Source organism: Balearica regulorum, chromosome 1 (assembly GCF_011004875.1).
Source record: "Balearica regulorum gibbericeps isolate bBalReg1 chromosome 1, bBalReg1.pri, whole genome shotgun sequence".
In the NCBI taxonomy this organism is placed as follows: Eukaryota; Metazoa; Chordata; class Aves; order Gruiformes; family Gruidae; genus Balearica; species Balearica regulorum.
Window position 1 is genome coordinate 132,811,081 of NC_046184.1, and position 20,566 is coordinate 132,831,646.

General features: G+C 41.5%; 2 protein-coding genes across 5 annotated transcripts in view; one reads left to right on the forward strand and one right to left on the reverse strand.

The window, feature by feature from the left end:
* Positions 1–5,765, forward strand: part of MAP3K15 (mitogen-activated protein kinase kinase kinase 15) — a 92,264-nt gene extending 86,499 nt beyond the window's left edge. For all 3 annotated transcript variants that reach the window (XM_075775458.1, XM_075775467.1, XM_075775475.1), the window contains 7 exons: positions 1,196–1,381; positions 1,713–1,818; positions 3,064–3,274; positions 4,125–4,237; positions 4,421–4,518; positions 4,641–4,717; positions 5,217–5,765. In XM_075775458.1, the coding sequence (XP_075631573.1) occupies positions 1,196–1,381; positions 1,713–1,818; positions 3,064–3,274; positions 4,125–4,237; positions 4,421–4,518; positions 4,641–4,717; positions 5,217–5,298 (873 nt within the window). In that variant the 3' untranslated portion in view covers positions 5,299–5,765. The remainder of the gene's footprint in view (positions 1–1,195; positions 1,382–1,712; positions 1,819–3,063; positions 3,275–4,124; positions 4,238–4,420; positions 4,519–4,640; positions 4,718–5,216) is intronic.
* A 131-nt stretch (positions 5,766–5,896) lies between these two features.
* PDHA1 (pyruvate dehydrogenase E1 subunit alpha 1) lies at positions 5,897–19,602 on the reverse strand. Of its 2 annotated transcripts, XM_075775441.1 has the most exons (12): positions 19,371–19,602; positions 17,923–17,937; positions 16,450–16,518; positions 14,716–14,889; positions 13,851–13,977; positions 11,324–11,415; positions 10,863–10,955; positions 9,292–9,447; positions 8,985–9,056; positions 8,027–8,094; positions 7,043–7,151; positions 5,897–6,365 (listed from the first exon to the last, which is right to left on the reverse strand). In XM_075775441.1, the coding sequence occupies exons 1-12, from the start codon at positions 19,437–19,439 to the stop codon at positions 6,201–6,203; spliced, it is 1,209 nt and encodes a 402-aa protein (XP_075631556.1). In that variant the 5' UTR covers positions 19,440–19,602; the 3' UTR covers positions 5,897–6,200. The 2 variants fall into 2 exon arrangements, with proteins under 2 accessions (XP_075631556.1, XP_075631562.1); XM_075775447.1 differs by lacking the exon at positions 17,923–17,937 and having other exon boundaries at positions 19,371–19,601.
* Positions 19,603–20,566: the final 964 nt, after the last annotated feature.

Here is a 20,566-nt window from a genome sequence, read left to right on the forward strand (position 1 = left end):
GTAACAGCTGATTGCTTAGCCTTTTCTTCTTCATGCCTGCTTCTAATGTGCCACCGACATTACCTGTTCTTCTCAAAGCTACGGTTTTCCACCTGGACTCCATTCACAAAAAGGGAGCCTGCTGACTTGGTGTGGTATCCCTGCTCAGCCCTTGCTCTGGGTGCAAAGGCGCGTGCAGCACCGCTGGCAGGGGCCCTGCTGCTCCTGGGGCTGCTCCTGGGGCAGCTCCAGCCGAGCCCACGCAGCGCAGGGGTTTGCTTCTCCCCATGACACGCTTCCCCTGCAAACTGCCTCATGGTGCAGACCAGCTTGCCCCAGAACTAGAGGTTTACAGGCCCAAGAGAAAGGCCCACACACTCAGGCTGGGGAAGCAATCGGGGTAAATTTCTGCTCTGAGCTTAAACTGCAGAATTGCTTACAGCCTTGCGGAGGACTAGAATTTGTATGTGAGGGCTTAGTCAGAAATAACCAGGGCTCTAAATACTTTCCAGGATCAAGAAGGATTATTTAGTAACAGCAAGTCCTGTCTCAGTCTCCAGCTGTTTTGCAGTGCTGCTGTGATCATATCGTTTCTATAATTTATGTCATACCTTTACCTTTACCTTTTAATTATACACATTGTTGTTGTTCTTACAAGCACTTGGATGGCTTTAACTGGGGGGGTTGTGGAGTGCAAATCATAGAATGAACGCTTGAGTCCTATCGCTGTCTAATCTTAGACCTTTTTCTGACTTATGATAAATGCATATATAAACATTTTTTTTTTTTACCTAAGGAAATCAAATGTCTGCATAATTAGATATAAGTCCAGATTCAGCTTATTGAAAGGATAGCATCTAAAAAATTTGGGTCTCTTATGGACTCACTCTCCTGTTTTTATGGAGGAGAGCTGCCCTCTGCAGTACATTGCAGAAATAGATAGATATTATCTGGAACCTCTTCTTGTGACAGCCACAGTAGCAGTACACTTAATTTATTTTTTTGGAAAATAGGAATTACTATTAAAAAAAATTTAGTTTGTAAAGCCTTTATTTTCTACCTTTTTCTGAAACAAAAGTTCTGTGATTTCTGTGCATTGGTGTGAAATGTACATGGGCAAAGCTATAAATCGTAACCCTAAATATACTAATGCTACCAATTAGAGGTTTAATGACGCTGAGATTTACTTGATATACATTCATTATCTTTTCTCCAGAGCTCTGAAGAACTGCAACTTTCAGTGGCCCACATCAAGCAAATTATTGGGATTTTAAGGGACTTCATACGCTCTCCTGAGCAGAGAGTGATGGCTTCTACCATATCCAAATTGAAAATGGATTTGGACTTTGACAGCACTTCCATCAATCAGATTCATCTGGTGCTGTTTGGATTTCAGGATGCGGTGAGTCCCTTGCCTAATGCAAGGGGAGAGGAGTTCTTCCTGGACAGAGCTCACCCCAGGGGTTTGCAGCTTCCCCACTCTTCCTCACGCCTCTTCTTCCTTGTACTGTAGAGGGGCTTAAATGTCTCTGGGTATGGTTTGAAAGCTCTAGCCTAAAACTGTCAAATCTGTTGTTTAGACTTACTTTCAAGGGTGGGAGGGCTTTAGCGACTCATGCAGTTGTTACTTTATTAAACGTCATCTGACTATTGAAAAACAAGATTCTCTTTCCTAAGGTGTAAGCAAATGTTGTTCGCTGCTACTTTAACTTAACTTGCTTATTTAATTATAGGTGAACAAAGTATTAAGAAATCACTTAATAAGGCCCCACTGGATGTTTGCAATGGATAACATAATTCGTCGTGCAGTCCAAGCAGCAGTCACTATTCTTATTCCAGGTAAATCAAAGCAGCTGAAAATAAATTTTTTTTTTTTTTTTTAAAAAAAGGCTGTTTGCATGTCCAAGAATTATAGCAAATGGAACAATTGAGAGGTTTAATCTGTCAGTGTGCCATTAACTGCATCCCGTGTGCCACTACATCAAAGGCACAGGGTCAGAATTCTGTGCAGAAAGAAGTGTTGATCTGGAGGATTACTGCTGTACTGGCAGTACAAAAGTACATAATGAGGAGATAACCAGTGGTTCTGCACCATCAGTGTGGTCCAACCATGACAAAAAAAAAAGGCAAATAAAATTCAGTCCAAGCTGGAGCTTTTCTAGTTAGAAAGAAAATGACTCTCTACAACATTTAATGACAGCCAGGGCGGGTAACACTGCACAGGCCTGGTTATGTGTTGTGAACAATGATGACTGAGCTGTGGAACAGATGCAGAGAAGGGAGTGCATTAATATGAGGAAGAGCATGATTTAGGCAGAGATGGATAGTAGGAAAAAGCACCACCACTGAGAAGGCAGAGGATAAATGACTAAACTGTCTAGGAATAAGTCTAAGTTGGAAATTTGCAAGTAGTTTTGTAACTCTTTGGAGTGCTGAGCACCCCTTCCAGTATGAGAATGTTCTGAGAGCACTTAGTGATGGTGAGCCCTTTCAGTCCAAAGTTGCTATGGCTTTTAAACCAAATTGGCCAAATTTTTTAGGACTCTGTAGGAGATAAATGGCAGCTATTCTTTGGTGGGTAGGGTGGCCACCTGGAGCAAGGTCTGAGAGAACTGGGGTTAGAAATGCTACCCAGAGAAGAGGAGGGCTTTGTAAACTCGTTGGTCCAGGGCATTAGGGGAAAACAACTTGTTTTTTTCTTTTTTTAAAAAAAGCAAGCTTTCAAGGGTTTTTCATTAATACATTTTATTAGCTGTTGTCTGTCTTATTCGTTTCATCACAAATGATAATGAATTTGTATTTGTCCCCTCTACAGCTGTAATCTACAGCTACCTACCTCTACTGGTACGCTACAGCTGAGCTATTACAGTGCCCCTCATTTTAGAACTGATGCCAGAGAATCTGTGCGTAAGGCTTTGCTACTCCTCTGCTCAGTAGTGCAATAGAGCACGTCATGCACACAGTACACTTCTGCAGCTGAAGCTCCCCCACTCACAGTTCTAAAGAACGAACTATAGTACCTCTGAAGACAGACTTGTAAAAAAAAAAAAAAAAAATTATTCTTACCCTGTTTCCTTTTACCAGAGCTCCGAGCTCACTTTGAGCCAGCATCAGAAACTGAAGGTGGGGACAAGGATGGTGATGAAGTGGAGGCCAGTTACCAGCCCACTGAGCAAAATGGGGCTGAGGATGCTGCCCTCACATCAGGAGTCAGCACCCTTAGTTCTGTGGTGTCACATGAGGCTCAGCAGCAGCTCAGCCTGGAGTTGGGCAGACTTAAACAAGAGACCCTAAGGTAACCCTTCTATAGAGACTGGGGATTTATTTTCAGGCAAATCTTTGAAAAGCTCCCAGCCATTGCTTTCTACGGTGATATGTATGTACATAACATAAATACTGCTCACCTACTGTTACTGCCTTGTGATAAAGCAGACCTTCCAGGAACACAAATGGATTCAGAATGCACTTGCAGCACCAGTATGACAACTCACCAGCCTTCAGCACAACTTTGTGTAATCCATTTTTAAATTACAGAACATCATGTTGGATTTCAGCTGTTAAGTAATATGGCTTGTGCAAATGTGCCAGTTTCCTTCTTACTTCCTTAGCTCCTTGGATGCCACTTGATCCAGTGGCAGTGTCCTCAAAACTGTTCCTGCAAGGAAGGGCCAGAGCAGCTCTGGACAGGCTGCCCACTAATTAGCACAAGCAGAGTTCAGCAGAGCCCCTGCACTATTTCTCATGAATTACATTCGTAGGCTGCTGCAAGTGTGTTATAACATCTGAGTGTGCCATTCTTCTGCAGGGATGTGATGTGAATCTGTGATCAGAAAGTCCCTGGTAAAACATCGGTGTTACACTGTTCAGCAGTAAGTTACAGTATAAAGACAGCAGCTCTGCCCAGGGAGGCTGCAAAACAATAGGAACAGAATTTACAGGCTACTTACTAAATTCTGCAAAGATGAAAGCCTTAAAATGCCACCACTACATTGAGTCTCAGCCAACCAAAATGAAATCTGTAAGCCATAAAATGTTACTTAAGAGAGTATCTCTCAAGTCTCTGTCCTTTGGTAGTTGTTAAAAAAAATGACAATTTTTTTCAGCTAATTCTCAGTAAGGTTGTGTTTGATCTCATGTGCTAACAGGCTTTTGGAAAACCTAGTTCAGAAGGAGAAAGAGTATCAGACCCTCCTACGACAATCTTTGGAGCAAAAAACTCAGGAATTACACTTGCTTCGATTAAAACTTAAACCCGAAGGTATGAGGAGATAAATGTCTGTGCAACTGTCAAAGTATGCAGTATTGGCTTGTATGTTTGATTATTTGATTTGGCTCAGGGTAACTTAAAAAACCGTCTATTTTAAGCGTCAGTAGTCTGAAGACCATCCCTTTTGCCCTAGTTTTGAGGTGTATTAACCTGTACTTTTGTTTTCTGTTAAAGACTCCCACTGGTCTGCAGCAACTCTTAGAGAGAATGCAGACCCTGAGCTCATGAACTGGCTGAAACAACAAGGAGCAGATATGGATGCAATTAAGAGGGTAAAAAAAATTGAAAGCAAAAAAAAAAAGAATCACCTTTTAAAAAAAGGGTCACTGTAGTCATAGTTAGCAGCTTGGTTTCAAAGAAGAAATATTAATTTAGGAATATATTTGCCTTTTAGTTTGCTGAAGAAGATTACACACTAAGTGCTGTCCTTAATGATATCACTAAAGATGATCTGCGGTATCTTCAACTGCGGTAAGAAAGTACTACTTAGTTCATTGTTAAGAGCTTAATTAATGTCATTTGTAAAAAAAACTTTTTTAGAAAGTTTAGGTCAGTGATAGTTCTGTGGCAACTACTGTGAATTTCATCTCTGATTTTCTGTTAGTTTTTCACATCCTCACTGCCGCAGCCTAACAACTATACCTGGGGTGCTTCAAGCCATCTGTTTTGGCATTTATCAGGGTTGGGAGCTGTTTCTGCACCAGTCAGGATGAGGTAATCATATGGAAAATAGGCATAAAGAACTTATTTTTCATACCTGTTGATTCAAGTCCTTTCATCATCATTCTGTTAACTCCTGGCTGACCTGGAAGAAGTTGTTTTAACCATAACCTTAAAGTAGTGTAGTGTTTTCTATGTACTGTCATAATTGGTATATCCTTGGGATTTCTAGATTTTACTTCTTGCTCGCTTTAGAGTAATAGAGATGAAGGAGTTTCCCCTAAACTGTTCTCTGTTCTTCTTCATCCAGGGGTGGTCTTCTCTGCAGAATTTGGAATGCAATATTAAACCACAGACAAACATCTGGTAAGACCTCAGTGCAAAAAGATTGAAGCTTCCTAAGGAGAAGGTGCAATGGGATTAAGCAAATGAAAAATACATTCCTAACACTTAAATTATTAGATGTATATATGTATGTACAGTGGCCTTGCAGGTTTTGCACAATTATGTAGCTTGTTTCACCATCAGTGTAATACACAGTGAATATTCAGTAACAGCTTTTAAGTCTGTCAATGCACTTAAAATTATTTATGAGAGTAATGCAGAAGTCAAATGCCTATCAATGTAACAAAAAGCATTAGCTGAGAAAAAAAAAAACCAACAACTTCTTCTGCAACCAGGTACTGCACACCTGGATGGGCTTTAGCATTGTGAAAACTCTGAACTTAAAACGTGTTACAGTTCTGCTGGCTGATGGCTTGAGCAGGGAGGGGATATGCTAAAGCATACATCACCTCTTCATAGATGAATGTATATAGCTTTTTGTATTAAAGCTACTCTCACTGAACTATGAAGAAAAGCCTGGCATGATGTTTTCATTTAGTAACTCTTCTGCAGCAAAAATGTAGCATCTAAATAGCTTTTTTGGGTGTTTTGGTTTTTTTTGAAAGCAGTTCATCAAGGAACAAAGCAAACAGACCACCAGACAAATGTTGTTAAATTTAATTTTTTTTTCAAACACTGTACATAACACATACAGCAATCCAAAGAAAAGTCAGTAAAGCAAATATATAGCAATTTAAATAAACCACTGCTTTGTCTTAATTTAATTTAGCTCCTTCTGCAACAACATTCAGCATGTTTAAGAAAGTCCATACTGAGATGGATTTTCCCCACACATTTCCTCTTTTGAAAGAGCTTTTAAATAAGCTTAAAAGTTGTTTCTGCATCATTATAGTTCCTGTAAATGTATTCACTTATTCATAAGAATAAGTTACGCCAACAAAAAAGGCCTTTAGCTGACAGACTTGTACCTTATCCACTGATTTGGGCCACGCACTTCGAAGGGTGGCTCATTGAAGTAGATGTGGTTACCTAGTTCTTCCAGTGGTGGCTCTGGGTCAGTGGTAGCAAACTGAGCAGCTTCCTCGATCTCCTTCCGTACAGCCACATCAATTTCCTAAACCAAAAATGGATGCTTATTAGAAGACAGCTCAGAAAAAGCAGCATAATTTTGAATTTAAACTCAATGATTAAGTATTGGGCAGAATTATTGTTAACACTGTCTATGAAGTAAAAACCTGTAACAACTTCCTACTACACTGCAGCATTTGTCCCTTTTGGATAGACAGGCAACCCACTGCCAGAGAAAAATGATCCCACTGAGCTGCTACATTTTCAATTCTGATTCTGCAAAACACTGAGAGGGTCAATGTCAATTGTTTTAAAACCGAGCTGATGAAAGTATTTACAACATTTGCTTAGAGGGTTCCTGGCTCCTTCACTAGGACTTTTCACTATTGATAATTTCCCTTTCAGACTTCCTTCCTAGGTAGTCACGAAAGCCCGGGCAATTTTGATTTCTACATGTTAATATATGACAAGAGCTGCATTTGAAGCGCTAACACCCATACACACAGCCTTACAGTGCCAAGTTACACTCAGCACCCAAAAGCAAAAGGCCTTTCCAGAAGAGTGCAACTGCATTAGTCGGTCTGCAACAACACTTCACCACACCAATAAAATTGATGTTAAAATGTTCTTCAAAGTTCAAGTGATGGCCTATGATGTGCTTTTCAGAGATCATTAGTGGGAGAATGCTCAACAGTTTGCTTCAATAGCAACTAAAAGCCATACCTTTAATTCTTCAATGCTAGCAAGATTATTGTTGACCATTCTGTCCTTCAGCAAAGTAATGGGATCACTTTTGCTTCTCACTTCTTGAATTTCTTCTCGAGTACGATAGCTAGGAGCAAGATAAGCAGAGACATGAACTTCTTCAGTGGTGTCCTTGAATAGCAGTGAGGTTCTGGACCCAACTCACTTTTAGAAAAAAAGAGTGAACCAAAGAATTGTCGGGAATGCAATGAAAATACAGCACCATTCATCACTCAAAAGCTGGCACAGCTACACCTAGAACACTTCTTAGATCTGTAAGCAGCAACCGAGCTGAAGTAGCTCCAGCCTTGAGTATAATGTAGGCAGCGAAAGAGGAGCAACTCCAGCCTCAGACAGTTACTACGAGGGGCCATATTTCCTCCTACCCATCTCCCCTAAGGGGGGCCTACCTGACTTGCTGCCTGCTTCCAATTCACTGCAAGTTCCCAACGAAGCATTGGGATACACCTCTCCTTCACATAGATAAATTCAGATTTGTCAGCTGGCATGATGCCCCAGTCTTTTTGGCACCTGTGTATTTGTAATTTTAATGAGTGTTCCACTTGACAGTCCAAACTGTTCCTGTAATTTTAGCTTTAAATACTCTAAAAACCCTGGAAGAGCGTGCTGCTTTTCAGTCAATGCTTAATTAGAACACACCATAAAGTCACACTGAAAGCAGAATTCATTAATAGAAAGTACAGAAGTTTAACTGACTTTGTGCTCATTCTAGAACTAACCCTCTTAATACCGCAAGTAAAACAAGTATGTTACATGGCCATGGATTATCAACTGAGCAATGAGATGAGTTGATAAGCAGCAATCAGACTGCTTGTAGCAATTTCATCATAACCTTTCTATGCACTTTGCAATGGATTTAACGATTGAAACCAAAACTTTTACGATTTTGACCATCAATACTTCTTTGTTTTCAGTGAATGCTGAGAAGGAATGTCACAGTACCTTATTCCAGGGTCACTCATACTGTGCCCGTGATAACGGTATGTCTGTAACTCCATCAGAATAGGCCCCTTGAAAAGAAAAAAACAATACAGAGAGTGTTACCACCCTGAGTGACCAATTTGTTGTTACAGCAGCAAGTATTTGCTATAGGTGAATTGCACCAGTGACGAATTATTTTAATTCAATGTTTTTTTCTCAGTTTAATTTACGTAACATTATCACAACTAGTAAAATGAAACTTAACTCTTTTCAAATGAAAGCATATGTTGATAATTGGAAGCATTCATTCTCATATTCTTATTGAGCAGCAGTAAACAATTGCTTCCCTTCCAATGTCTTCCCATCATTACTCAGACTATTTCAAACTACCTGTTGTTTCACTTTAAGACCATAACTCACAGAACCTTATTCTTCTGTATAAACCTCCTTCTTTTTCTGCTGTACCAAATGTGAAAAATCTTCAAAACCAGTGTATCATACTTGGGTGGCAGACACTAATGCTGACTCACAAAACTTTTCACTTTCCAGTTGTTGTAATTATAGAATGATTACTACTTTCTTTGATGCTTCCCCTAATTAATCTCTTGGCAAAGAACACAACTGCCTGACAGTCAGAACATGTTTCACAACAGAATTTAACTGGGGTAGAAATGGGAAAAAAGATGAGAGAGTATCAGGATTATATATATATATATATATATATATATATATATATATATATATATATATATTTATTTTAAAATACTTGGTTAATATCGATTAAATGTTAAGAAATTCTAACAAAATTAAAGAACCCCTCAATTGCTTACAGGTTCAATACTGTGGAGAAAAAAAGAAATAAAGGTGAAAAAATTTCAATAGTGATTGAAGAAAATGGGCTAGATGAGGAAGCTTTTATGCAACAATAATCTGGCTAAGAATTTCACCTATGGAAAAGGAATGATGATTACAGACTTACTTTTCCAGCTCTACAGTACTCAGCTGCAAACTTTGCCGCTTCTCGAACACAGAGAACATCCATTCCATCCACCTGATAAACAAAAACTCCAAGTTGAGGCAAAAAAAAAATTACCAACCCCCAAACTTCCAATTTCGGTACTTCCACAAGTGCAACAGGAATTCAGTTTCAGATTTACCTATATTTAAAAAATATTTACAAATATATGTATAAATAAAATACATACATACATATTATGTATTGTGCAGGTGTGTGCAGGCACATATCCCCCCCAGAAAAAAAAAAAAAAGGTTGTGACCGTACTCACCCTCAGCCCTGGAATGAAGTCTCCTCTCTTGTAGTAGTCAGTACTGGCTGCAGCTCTTTCAACCGAAGTTCCCATTCCATACCGATTGTTCTCACAGATAAAAATACAAGGCAACTTCCATAAGGCAGCCATATTGTACGTTTCAAATATCTGGCCCTGAAAGAAAAAGACCAAGTTACATCTAGACAGGGAGCTCAGCCCTCAAGCATTATGCTCTGCTGAAAATCGTTCAGCTGCAGAGATCTAGCTAGGAGAAATTTTAATACTGAAAGTGATCCGAACCCAGCCACTTGCTGCAGCTCAGCAGGAATAAAAGAGAAGCTACACTATACAAGGTAACTTTCACCTCAACTAATAGTTTATAGAACTTAATTTTTAAATCTATTTCAGGCTCTGTGTTAAGGTAGCACAAAACCTTCAACTTTAACTGACATATTTCCGCAACAGTCATAAAAAACTTCACAATTGATTAAACTGGCAGGATGCTGTTACAGCAAAGTAAAAGAAAAGCTCAGCCACAGTGACTGCAGCAGCCTTGCTACTCTAGTGTCAGACAGGGAAAACCAAGAACCTCTGAGATTCTCCACCTGTGTTTTAGAAGTGGGAAATCGGATCAACGGTACAGTCTAAACCACCAATTTACTATCTGGCCTGATGTCTCTGCTCAAAACATGAAGATAATTGTCTGAATGTCACAAGTAGCTCAGCGAGATGCTCTGTTGTCTCCCTTGTCTTCAGAAATGTAAGTTACATGTTTCTCCCCATTCAGTAGCACTGTCACCTTCACTGCTATCGTTCAGAGCTCTCCTTACAGTACAGAGGCTTTAGGGTGTCATGCTTAGATGAGCCACGCACAACTGGAAAGAAGATAACAAAAGTAACTGGAAACCCCTCCTGCCATGACTCGAGCAGCCTTCACATAACTGACCATTAGCCCCACTCGCTCCCTCGGTACTAGAGCACTCCAGGAGGGAAGGAGCTGAACAGCTTTCCCTCCACCCCAGCAACAACAGCAGAGTTCAAAACTGGTGGGGAAGGACAGGGGCAGATCCAAAACACGACGAAAAAAATCCAAGAAATCCAAGCACATGCTACATTCCTGCTGTATAAAGAGCACCTAGCAATTAACTTCTAACTGTTCAGCCGAACCACTCCTCTGAAGACTATACAGCACTCAAAACACACCCCTACTCAAATGCCTAAGAAAACACAAATAAGATGTGCCAGTGTCCAAAATTTGCAAGCTACTTGGCCACCTACGGGGAGTTGGTCTCAGTGAACAGCACTTCACAACAAAAGCCCCAAAACAGACTACGGGACAGAAGGCATGCATTGCCTTCTCTTGCCAGAATTGCTTTTTCAGCATCAGGCCTCCATTAATAAAGCATCCTTGCAGCAGAAAGCCCAACACACAAATCTCAGCCTAAGTTCCAAGTCAGGGTTGCAGGTACTACACCCCCAGGGTGAGGGGTACTCTCCCACCACTGGGTGGAAAGACAGAGCTCACAGTTCATAGGAGGGGAATCGATTACCCACAGTCACACTCCTCCACACGGATCCACATCGTTTACCTGATTGGCTGCACCATCCCCATACAGTGTGAGACAGACTTCATTTTTACCAAAGTATTTACAGGCCAGCGCAATCCCAGCTCCAAGAGGAACCTATCGCAGAGTACAGGACAAACCGAAAGTTCAGAACAATGTTTAGAGGAGTTGAAGATAGGCGGCTTGTATGTAGAGAGACATTTACACTGTTAGAGATCTGCTCAACAAGTTCTTAACAACCCACCTCCGTTTGTTCCAATATGTATTACAGCCGAAACATAAACATTAACTATATTCTCAATTTGATTCATTTTTGCTACAGTTTACAAAATAGTGAGCAAACCAGATTAAAAACGTAACAGATTTAATAGCCACAGAGCAATGGTATCTGCATACAAGCTCACACCACAAAAATGAGAGGAAACACTGGCACAGGACATGAGTCAAATTCAACTTGTGCTTTAAAGTAGAAGTCATGTTTATACCTGAGCACCAACAATACCATTGCCACCATAGAAGTTTTTGGTATACATATGCATTGATCCTCCTTTTCCCTTCACACATCCTCCTTTTCGCCCTGAAAAATGAATAACAAACAATTCTTTTTTTTTTTTGAGGAAAAATGCTATGCAAATGGGAACATCTAATTCAGTTCCTAAAGGCAGTAACACTAAGACCATTTTGTTGTCATTAGATCTACGCAGTGTTAAGATACAGTGGTCTCTCCCCAAAGAGTTTACTGTTAAATATATCACAAAACAAATAAGAGAAGGAAGAAGACAAAGATAATGAAAACATAATTCAGGAAATGCAGAATGAGATTAAGAAGAAATTTTAAAGCCAATCAAGAAGTTTCAGTCTCCTAATATACAAAAGCACTTTCTGATAAATATGGGTGGCCTTTTTTAATAGCCAACATGGTCTATATTTCTGATATAGGTAATGTGGAAGAAGTATATACAGTCCTTATTGCTTTTGGCTTCTGCAAGAAAGATATGAACACTGTTCCAAGTTAGTTGCAATAATCTACACTTGTCTTCCCTGTGACAGTAACCAGAAGTAAAAATTACAGATAGGACATTTAAAAAACAAACAAACAAACCAAAAAAACCAACAACTCCCATCCCACCCTGGGATAAACATCAAAAAGTCACCTACCCCAGCTTTACGCAAGCTGCAGTTTGAAGATAACTGGTGGTCCATGAAGCATTACAACAAACCCTATTTAAATGAGCTGATCTAAGAACGCAGAATTTCTCATCAGCCCACTCTGTTCCTTATTCTAATCTCTCTTGTTACTAACCACAGAGGCTTCTATTTTATTTCTAATAAGCACAGCTTGTTTGTTGGGTTTTGGGTTGTTTTGGGGGTTTTTTTGCCTTAGCTTTGGTGTTTATTTTAGAAGCTGAATCTCTCTTCTGGAATTTGTACTTCTCTTTCTTACTTAATTACTGGTCTTTCCTGTACCTTTCATATGCTTATGAATTGGTTTCATGTGAGCTTTTATGGATTCTGCCAGCTAAGGCCAAAGGAAAAAAAGGAAAAAAAAAAAAAAAAAAGATTGTCTAATTTTAATCAGAAAACTATTTTTCTTCAGTGTAATTAAACTTTAGTAATCTCCCTCCACTTTTTGTACAATGCTCTCATGTATTTTATCTATGACCTCCTGATTGAGCAGTGTCACTTCCTGCTATACTTTCTACTCTTCTTACAACAATCTGCTTTGACATCCACAAAACCATTTCTCAGGGAATTGTCAATTCTTCTGAAAAGTCCTCTTCTGTAGAAGACTGTTACCTGTAGGATCTAGTAGTCTTATTTTGGGTGACTGCTTCCTGCTCCTTCAAAGACTTTTTAATTCTGTCATTTCCTGGTCACTGTAACTCAGGCTGTCTTTCAGTTTGGCATTTTCAGTCAAGATCTTTGTTTGCAAGAATCAGCTGCAGCAGCGCTCCTCTCTAGAAACTTGCCCCAAGCATCATTTCTTGGAACTACAGTCTCTGCACTGTGGCTGCTTTTTCTCAATTAAAAGAATCCCACTAAACCCAAGCATAATGCTACAGAAGATGATGTGTGTCATGAAAAGAAATAAAGAAAAAAACCCAAACCCTATCATCACTGATATTTGTAGTTTCAGGGCCAACAGTAGACTTCAGTCATGACAATCTCCTCATTTCCTCTCTCTCTTACCAGTATCCAGTGACACTTGGCAAGTTGATCATCCACTAGACTGTGGGCTTTCATGCACATTATTAATATGCATTCATGGCACACACATACATTCTTAGTAAACAAAACCATCCCCCTTCTCTACCTCCAAAATGTGCTTTCCTGTATTAACGTTTCAAGCGTGCAAATTCTCAGATCAAGTCTTTACTATACTAATGATTCATAAAGGCCTTCAAACTCCTTGTTCATTTTCACTTCCGGCATCCATTCACAGATGTCTAAGAGTTTAGCAGGCTGATCCTCTCTTCTCTTCCCAGCTCCACCTACAACCCTATTGTGAATAACCATCTCTCCTTTCTGCAAAATCTTAGATCTGTCTAGATTACCATTTAATATTCTTATTACAGTCAAATTTTCCCAAACCATCCAGTTTACCATTACAAGCAGTGTTTACCAGTCTTCCTAAGACTTCAGCAGTGTAATTCTGAAAATCCATGTTTCTCTCCTAGCAAGGGTAATGCTCTGTCCTATTGAGAACAAATGTCTATCACCAGCAAGTTCCATTTAAATAAGCTGCTGCAGCAGCACAGCAAATACAGCATATGGTATCAAGAAAAATTTTCTGAATTTGTGCTTTAGAAGTACCAGCACTTAAATATTCCTTACCTTTTATAGTAAAAAGTGGTTGCAGCATAAAATTATAAAATTGATTTATTCTGCTATGTCACTAAACCGCTTCTGAAGCCCCAGTATACTTTCTGCATCAACATCATTTTGAGTTTGAATAAAAACTTCTGACACAAGTACAGCAGCACATGAATCTTCATTTTACTGAGCACAAACCTGTAAGTTCAGCGAGAATTTCTCGAACAGGCACTCCTCGTGCATAGGTAAAGCCATGAGCTCTGTAAGCTGTTATCACGTGGTCTGTAGGCTTTATGGCAACTTCAAGCCCTACACAGCAAGCCTCCTGTTACAAAAGAATAGTAAGCTTATTAGCAAAGAAGAAAAGCACACAGCTTCCACAGTCAGCAGTGTGGCAAGGGCTACCTACGATCCTCCATACATCAAGTATCAGCAGAAAACAGGAAGAGCACAGACACAGGAGATTGCCTTAAACCTCAAGGGGCAGCAGGCCTGGAGCTACCACAGCCTTGGGTTTCAAATTCCAGCCTGATTGTGACTATCAAAAGCAGACAGGAGGGGAACCAGAAGCTGCAAAAATCTGTGGACTTTTTCTACACCCATCTTCCAGATGAAGTATCTAAACAACTCCAATTCAAAAATGGCATGGGGGAATGGACAGACAGCAAAGTTTCACTACATTGGTGAAGTTCCTTCTCTTGGCTTTTTAGTGGGCACGTGACCTACGAAGCACTGGAACAAAATCCATCAATGAAGCGTGATGAGAAGGATGTGGGCTCCCAACCATGCTGAACTGAATGTGCTGCAGTTCCCCATTCCTCACGTTCAGTTCATCTACAGCTGCACCTTACTTTCTCTCTTCCCATTGCTATTCACAAGCCCTCAGGGAATCCCTTGTGTGCTCAGTGTTTTAAAAGAAATAATGAACTAAATCATGAATCCAGCTACAGCTTCAGACATTGTACACAGATACTCAGTTCTAGATTTACTTTCCACTCTATTCAAATCCCTCCATTAAGTGGGGCAAGACCACATAAAACCTCTTGGAAAAAAAAAGTCTCACCTGACCATCATATAAGTGACAGAAGCCACGGATGATCTTCTGCTTGTACAGCTGGTCAGACTTTAACTCCATGCGTCGTATGGTCTGCATGGTCTTGTAGTAATGGAGCCCCTCCTCTCGAGTCATCACTGCTGTGGTACTAGGGCCTTCTTCCAGGCGATGGAGGTCACATTTCTGCAAAGTTGAACAAGTAGTTATTTCCTGAAAGTAGTTCATCCTATTTATGAATATTTTTATATGATGTGCCATTTCAAAATTCAGAGCGTAATACCTTTTTAAAAAAGAAAGCCAGTAAAACCTAAATTCATAGGTCAAAATAACTGTAAGGTTTGTGCACTATTTCCAAATTCAGGGAAATAAAAAGCTTTACTTTTAATAAAGACAGATTTCCACTCGTGAAATGAAGCCTTGTAGTTCCTACTAGCAGTAGATGATGTACAGTCCTCACAAAATATGGGGAAATAATACATTTCCATGGTAGCTGCAGGCCAAATACTTGGTAAGAGCTACAGAGGCTTAGTGAAGAGAGGAGAAAGACAGGAGTTTCCTTTGTGAAAGTTTGTAAGATCTGGCCCTACGACTGGACCTCACCTCTTCTACCACCACTTCTAACAAGCAGTAAAAAACCACTGCTGCACCAGCCACATCACTATGGGTACAGTACAACTTCTTCCCCAAACTACGGGCTCTACTGACGGAGGGCTGATTTTAGGCACCCATACGAAATAAATAAAATAAAAAATAAAAATAATAATAATTAAAAAAAAAAAAATCGGTCAAGTTCAGTGGAACAGACCAAACAAGTTACTCTGTCAGTGCAGATTAAATGGCCAAAATACTGCTATACAGGTTAAAGACAGTTTATATAAAGCAAGAGTCTCTCCAGAGCAAATCCACTGACGCCTACATGAACTGGATGTAACACATGGGCAGACTACTCTCAGACAGCTCTGTTTCAGAGTTCACATAACAACAGCAACTTAGGAGTCTTGTAATCAACACAGGACCAAACATTAAACCTGGTATTTACTCAGAAAAGGTTTTTCATATAAACATATTTTCCCTCCCTACCACCTGTGATACAATTTTAATACTTTACAGACATGGAGACACAGGGAGTGGGTAGAAGGAAAACCAAATAATGTCTTTCAGATTTTCTTTTATCAATTCCTGAATGAAGACCCAGCACAAATGCTACTGCCAATGGAAGCCACAGTGGAAAGCTGACAGAATATAACACGTTTTTTGAGCAGCACCAAGTCAAGCATTTAAAGGATGCCATATTTTTTCCTCCAAAATCCATATGGATCTCAATCAGTTGCACATCTGGGATATAGCACCCATGACTCCATAAACAAGAGGGTGATGGAAAGAAGGGTAGGCAACAAATACCAGCTATTTGTTTAAAAACATTAAGGAAACATTAATACTCTTCCCTCAGAACACAAAAGGTTCTTTGCTCCTTTGTGACTCCATTCTCACAGCTGCATTGCAGTATCACAGCTGCAAAGAATCACTACTTCACATTCTTCAGAAACAAGTAACATTACTACATACTGCCAAGCACAGTACTTCCAGCTGCATTTAGAAATCAGGCCAGGTAGTGAGGGGTTTGGTTCTGGAAATTCAAACAGTATGTTTATAATTGAAAAGATAAGGGGGGCAGTCCATCACGTCAAGATCTACAACAAGCGCTTACACGGAATGCCAGCATTAAGCGTTCAGCTTCTTTACCTTAATTTCAAACGTAGCTTCATTTGCAAAGTCTGCATAGTTACGTGATGCTACCATCACTCGAGATGCCTAAAAAAAAGACAAAACCAAAACATGAGCAGTATTTAAATATAATTCTTAAGCAAAAGTAAGTGAATTCTCAAGTAATTCCTAACAGTACTCCCTAATTGAAATAATTTGTGAAATAAACTCACCAGTGATATATCCCTATAACACTAGAGAACTTTTATTTTGTACTATGTGCTAGAAGTCCTTTAAAACCCAGTATTTAAAGTTAAGATTAGAAAAAGAGAACAGATTTTCAAATTTGTAACACCCTTGATTATCTAAAATAAAAACAGTAAGTTTCAAAAGACTGCGAAGAGCATCAAAACCACAAAAATCATTATTTTTCCCTTCACATGCCAGTGCCTATATGAGTAGAGAGCACCAATGCAGGTTTTCACGGTGCTCTCCACTGACTGGAATTTTGCCTCGATAGAACAAAAAGTTTATTTGAAAAATAAAACCCACACCAAAACAAACAAAAAACCCCAAAACCAAAAAACAATCAACGCAGCAGATTTCTGGAAAATGAACTACTTCACTCTTTCTTTTCAATAGAAAGAGAAGTTAGGGGGATGTAAGGCCATAGCAATGAAGAGAGAGAGTATCATTTAAGTGGGTAACAGCACGGCCACTCCTTAAAAAGGATAGAAAAACATAAAAGGTGACATACATGAAATACACAATAACAGAAGGGGAGGCATGGTGGGGGAGAGACAAGAAGCATGTTTAAAAATACATTACTGTTCTGCTTAAAGAATGTACACAGGCTATTGATTAATGAACATCTGGTATTTTTAGACAACTTTAAAGTTTCGCTGCAGCATCAGACAGGATATTCATCTGTCCATGCATGCACTGCGGCCATAGCATGAGGAATCCACTATATCTTTAGTGGCAAAACAGTATTGCTAATTAAGTTATGCATAAATTTCAGTAGCTCATTCAACCATGGAATTTGCATACGTTTAGCTGAAGGTTCATTATTTCAAAATTTTGAGAATGTCCAGGTCACTGTCTCCAAAAAAAAAGGCCTGATGGACAGGTATAAAGCTTGGAAAAAATTCAGGAAAAAATTCTCAATCCATCTTGGTTACCTACTCAGTTGCATATTTGATTTAGCAATCACAATCTCTCCCCTCCCCCTGCCCCATTATCAGATTAAATATTTAAAGTTTTTTCTTTAAACCAAGTTTCTACAGTGTTTATCACAATGCATCAGTATTATCGGTGAGCAAAAGCTATTTTACTTCTACAGGTGGAAGTAAATCACAAATCTGGGATTCACAGTATCACAGAATGGCCAAGGTTGGAATGGACCATCCAGTCCAACCCCCTGCCCTGAAAACAACATAAAAGCTAAAGTTCTAATACATGGCCAGGACACGTGTCAAAAACAAACCTTGACAAAACTGATTCAGGCCTTACCTCACTAACAGCTCCCTAGGTTAGCAGCATTTGGAAGGAAAAAAACAAAAAAAAAAAAAAAGGAAAGAAAAAAAGAGTAAGCAACTGTTACAATTAGGGGAAGAGAAGTCAGCAAATTATTAGCCAGCTAGAACACTGTAAAATGTAGTTTCCTTATAGGTAAGCTCCGCATCATGGAAACCCATCTTTACACTTTGCAATATGCTCAAAGTAGGTAAAAAATACTGCTTTATGGATTAAGACTGTTTCTATTTATTTGGTAATTTATACCTTCACTATAAATGCACAGGACCAGTTCAAGACATATACGTACATATTTGGCAAACATTAGGATCCAAAAATCTGTATTGAAATATCAGATCTAGTTTGGACTTCCAGGAAAGTGCAGATGTCAGGAGCCGGCCAAGTACTTCTTGCAGTGAAGAAATAATTTTAGGCATCCACGTTTGAGAATTTTAATTTAGATATTTTACTTGTAAATTAGGAAATACTTTTAGATACATATTCCATATAATATAGGCGTATAGTTCCAATAGACATAGGAAGAGCTGCTTTTTTTCACGCAAGACATAAAACACAAGTGAAACACTAATGCCAAAAAACCCCCAACACTTTAAAGAAAATTCAGGAAGAGATGAAAAGAGACTGTTGCTTGAGCAAAGAAAGACAAAGCAGCTCAAAAAAGGTCAGATGGCTGAATTTAGAATGGGACGAGAAGAGTATGTTTGCCCCCTCTGCTCAGGCTCTGGCCTGCGCTGACAGAATATATATAAATAAAATAAATCAAAGCAAAGGGCCCCGAAAAGGGTTTCGGACATGAATCCGAGCCCCTTACACACAGTAAAAAAATCAAGCGGCAAAGCGACTCCCGCGCACCGAGCCGAGGGCCCCTGCCCGGGCAGCTACAGCCGCCAGCTTTCCTGCGGCCCCTGCTCCAGCCGGCACCGCCGCTGCAAGGCCCGGCCCTGCCCTGCCCTGCCCGCACACCTTCCTCCCGAACTGTGACGCCGTAAAGAAAAAGCTGTATTTTCTCGCAGTTTTTTACACAGAGGAGAAAAAAACCCCTTTTTTTTTTAATTAATAAAAAAAAAAGCTTTTATTTTTGCCGCCGGAACCAAGCAACCGGGCTGCCAGCCGTTCCACCCGGGCTGTCTCCACAGGACACACCGTGACCCCGCCGCGGCAGCCGTGCCGTACCACGGACACGCCGCCCTCACGCCGCGCCCCGGCAGGGCCCGCGCCAGCCCACGCGCTGGGCGAGTGACGGGACGGCTGAGGCGGCACCGGTCGTCGTCCCCGCCCGGCCGCCACAGGCAGCGCCCCCCCCATCCCCCCGCCTCGCACACCCCACACGCAGGGGGCGCCCGCCAGCCCCAGGCTGCCCCGCCGCGCCCGTTGGGGCCGTTGGTTCCCCGCGTTCCGGCCGGACAGGTAACGGCCGCACTCACCGTCCTCCCGGCGGCGGCGGCCGGACCCTGCAGCACCCGGGAGAGCGCGGCCAGCAACATCTTGCGCATGGAGCGGGGAAGGACGGCAGTACCTGGCGCGGGACCCCGTCCTCGAGTCTCCTTCAGCCACCGCCCAACCCGCCCGCGACCGCCAACCGCCCGCCTCCCGGCCAACCGACACGCTCCCCGAAGTGACGGCGCTCACGACGCCAGCCGAAAATCGCTCCCCAGCGACGGGCCGACCGGCGTCTTTCCCTGCGTGTCTCCTCCGCGGCGCGCATGCGCGGGGCCCGGTTGCCGAGGCGGTGAGGCAGCTGCTCGGCGGGCAGTGACGGGCGGACAGCCGCTCGGTAAGCCTTCCTGCCGGTGGCGGCGGTCGGGGCTGTCCCCTGCGGTAAGCCTCTCCTGCCGCCTCACCCCGCGCCGGGCCCGGAGCCACCTCCCCTCGGTGGGGGTTTCTGGCGGGTGTGTGGGCTGTGTCCGGGAGGAGGGGCGGTGCGGCGGGGTCAGCGAGACCCCCCCCCAGAGGCGGGAGGGGAATGTGAATAAGATTATTGTGTTCAAAAAACCTTGGAGTCTAGCAGCTGTGCCTGGATTAATGCCGACGTTGGCCAGCCTGATAGGAAAAGGGTTGTTGCGGCCATGCCGCCTCTTCCCCAGCTCTGGTTGTTGCCTCGCGTAGCCCATCCAGCAACGGGCTGGGGCACTGGCGCGGGTTTGAGTGCTTCATCCTCTGCTGTACAAGAGTTGGTCTGTGTAAAGAACATTCCCTGACTGATTTTATATGCGTGAAGTGACTAAAGTGTTAAAACAGTATGTTTTAATTTCACAGGCACCCCACCCCTGGGAAATATACAACAAAGTTAAGATTTAACTAAATGTTGAAGAGTCCTCTCATCATACTGCATCTGCTGATCTCTCCAGCCAGCCTCCCCTTTTCTTCTTGCGCACTGACAGACTCACGCTGAGGTTACCCGCTGGGTTGCGGTGGAGTGCCCAAACCAGGTTAACCGCTCCTCATGCCATCCTGGCTCCACACCTGGCCATTGGCTCCTGCCCCTGCTCTGCTTCCCGGAGCAGTGCTGACATCAGCACCCGCATAACCCTGTAGCTGAACACTGAACTGATCCAGCTGAAAGGTAGCAACCCCCCCCCTCCATGAAAAAAGAAAATAATCAGAAAATAAATGTTTACCT

Coding starts and splice junctions, on each gene's coding strand:
- PDHA1 (XM_075775441.1), bottom strand. CDS start 19,439: ATGCGCAAGATGTTGCTGGCCGCGCTCTCCCGGGTGCTGCAGGGTCCG. Junction 8,095..8,984: donor AGTACTGTAGAGCTGGAAAA/GTAAGTCTGTAA, acceptor TTTCTTTTCAAG/GGGCCTATTCTGATGGAGTT. Junction 7,152..8,026: donor ATGAGTGACCCTGGAATAAG/GTACTGTGACAT, acceptor TCTTGCTCCTAG/CTATCGTACTCGAGAAGAAA.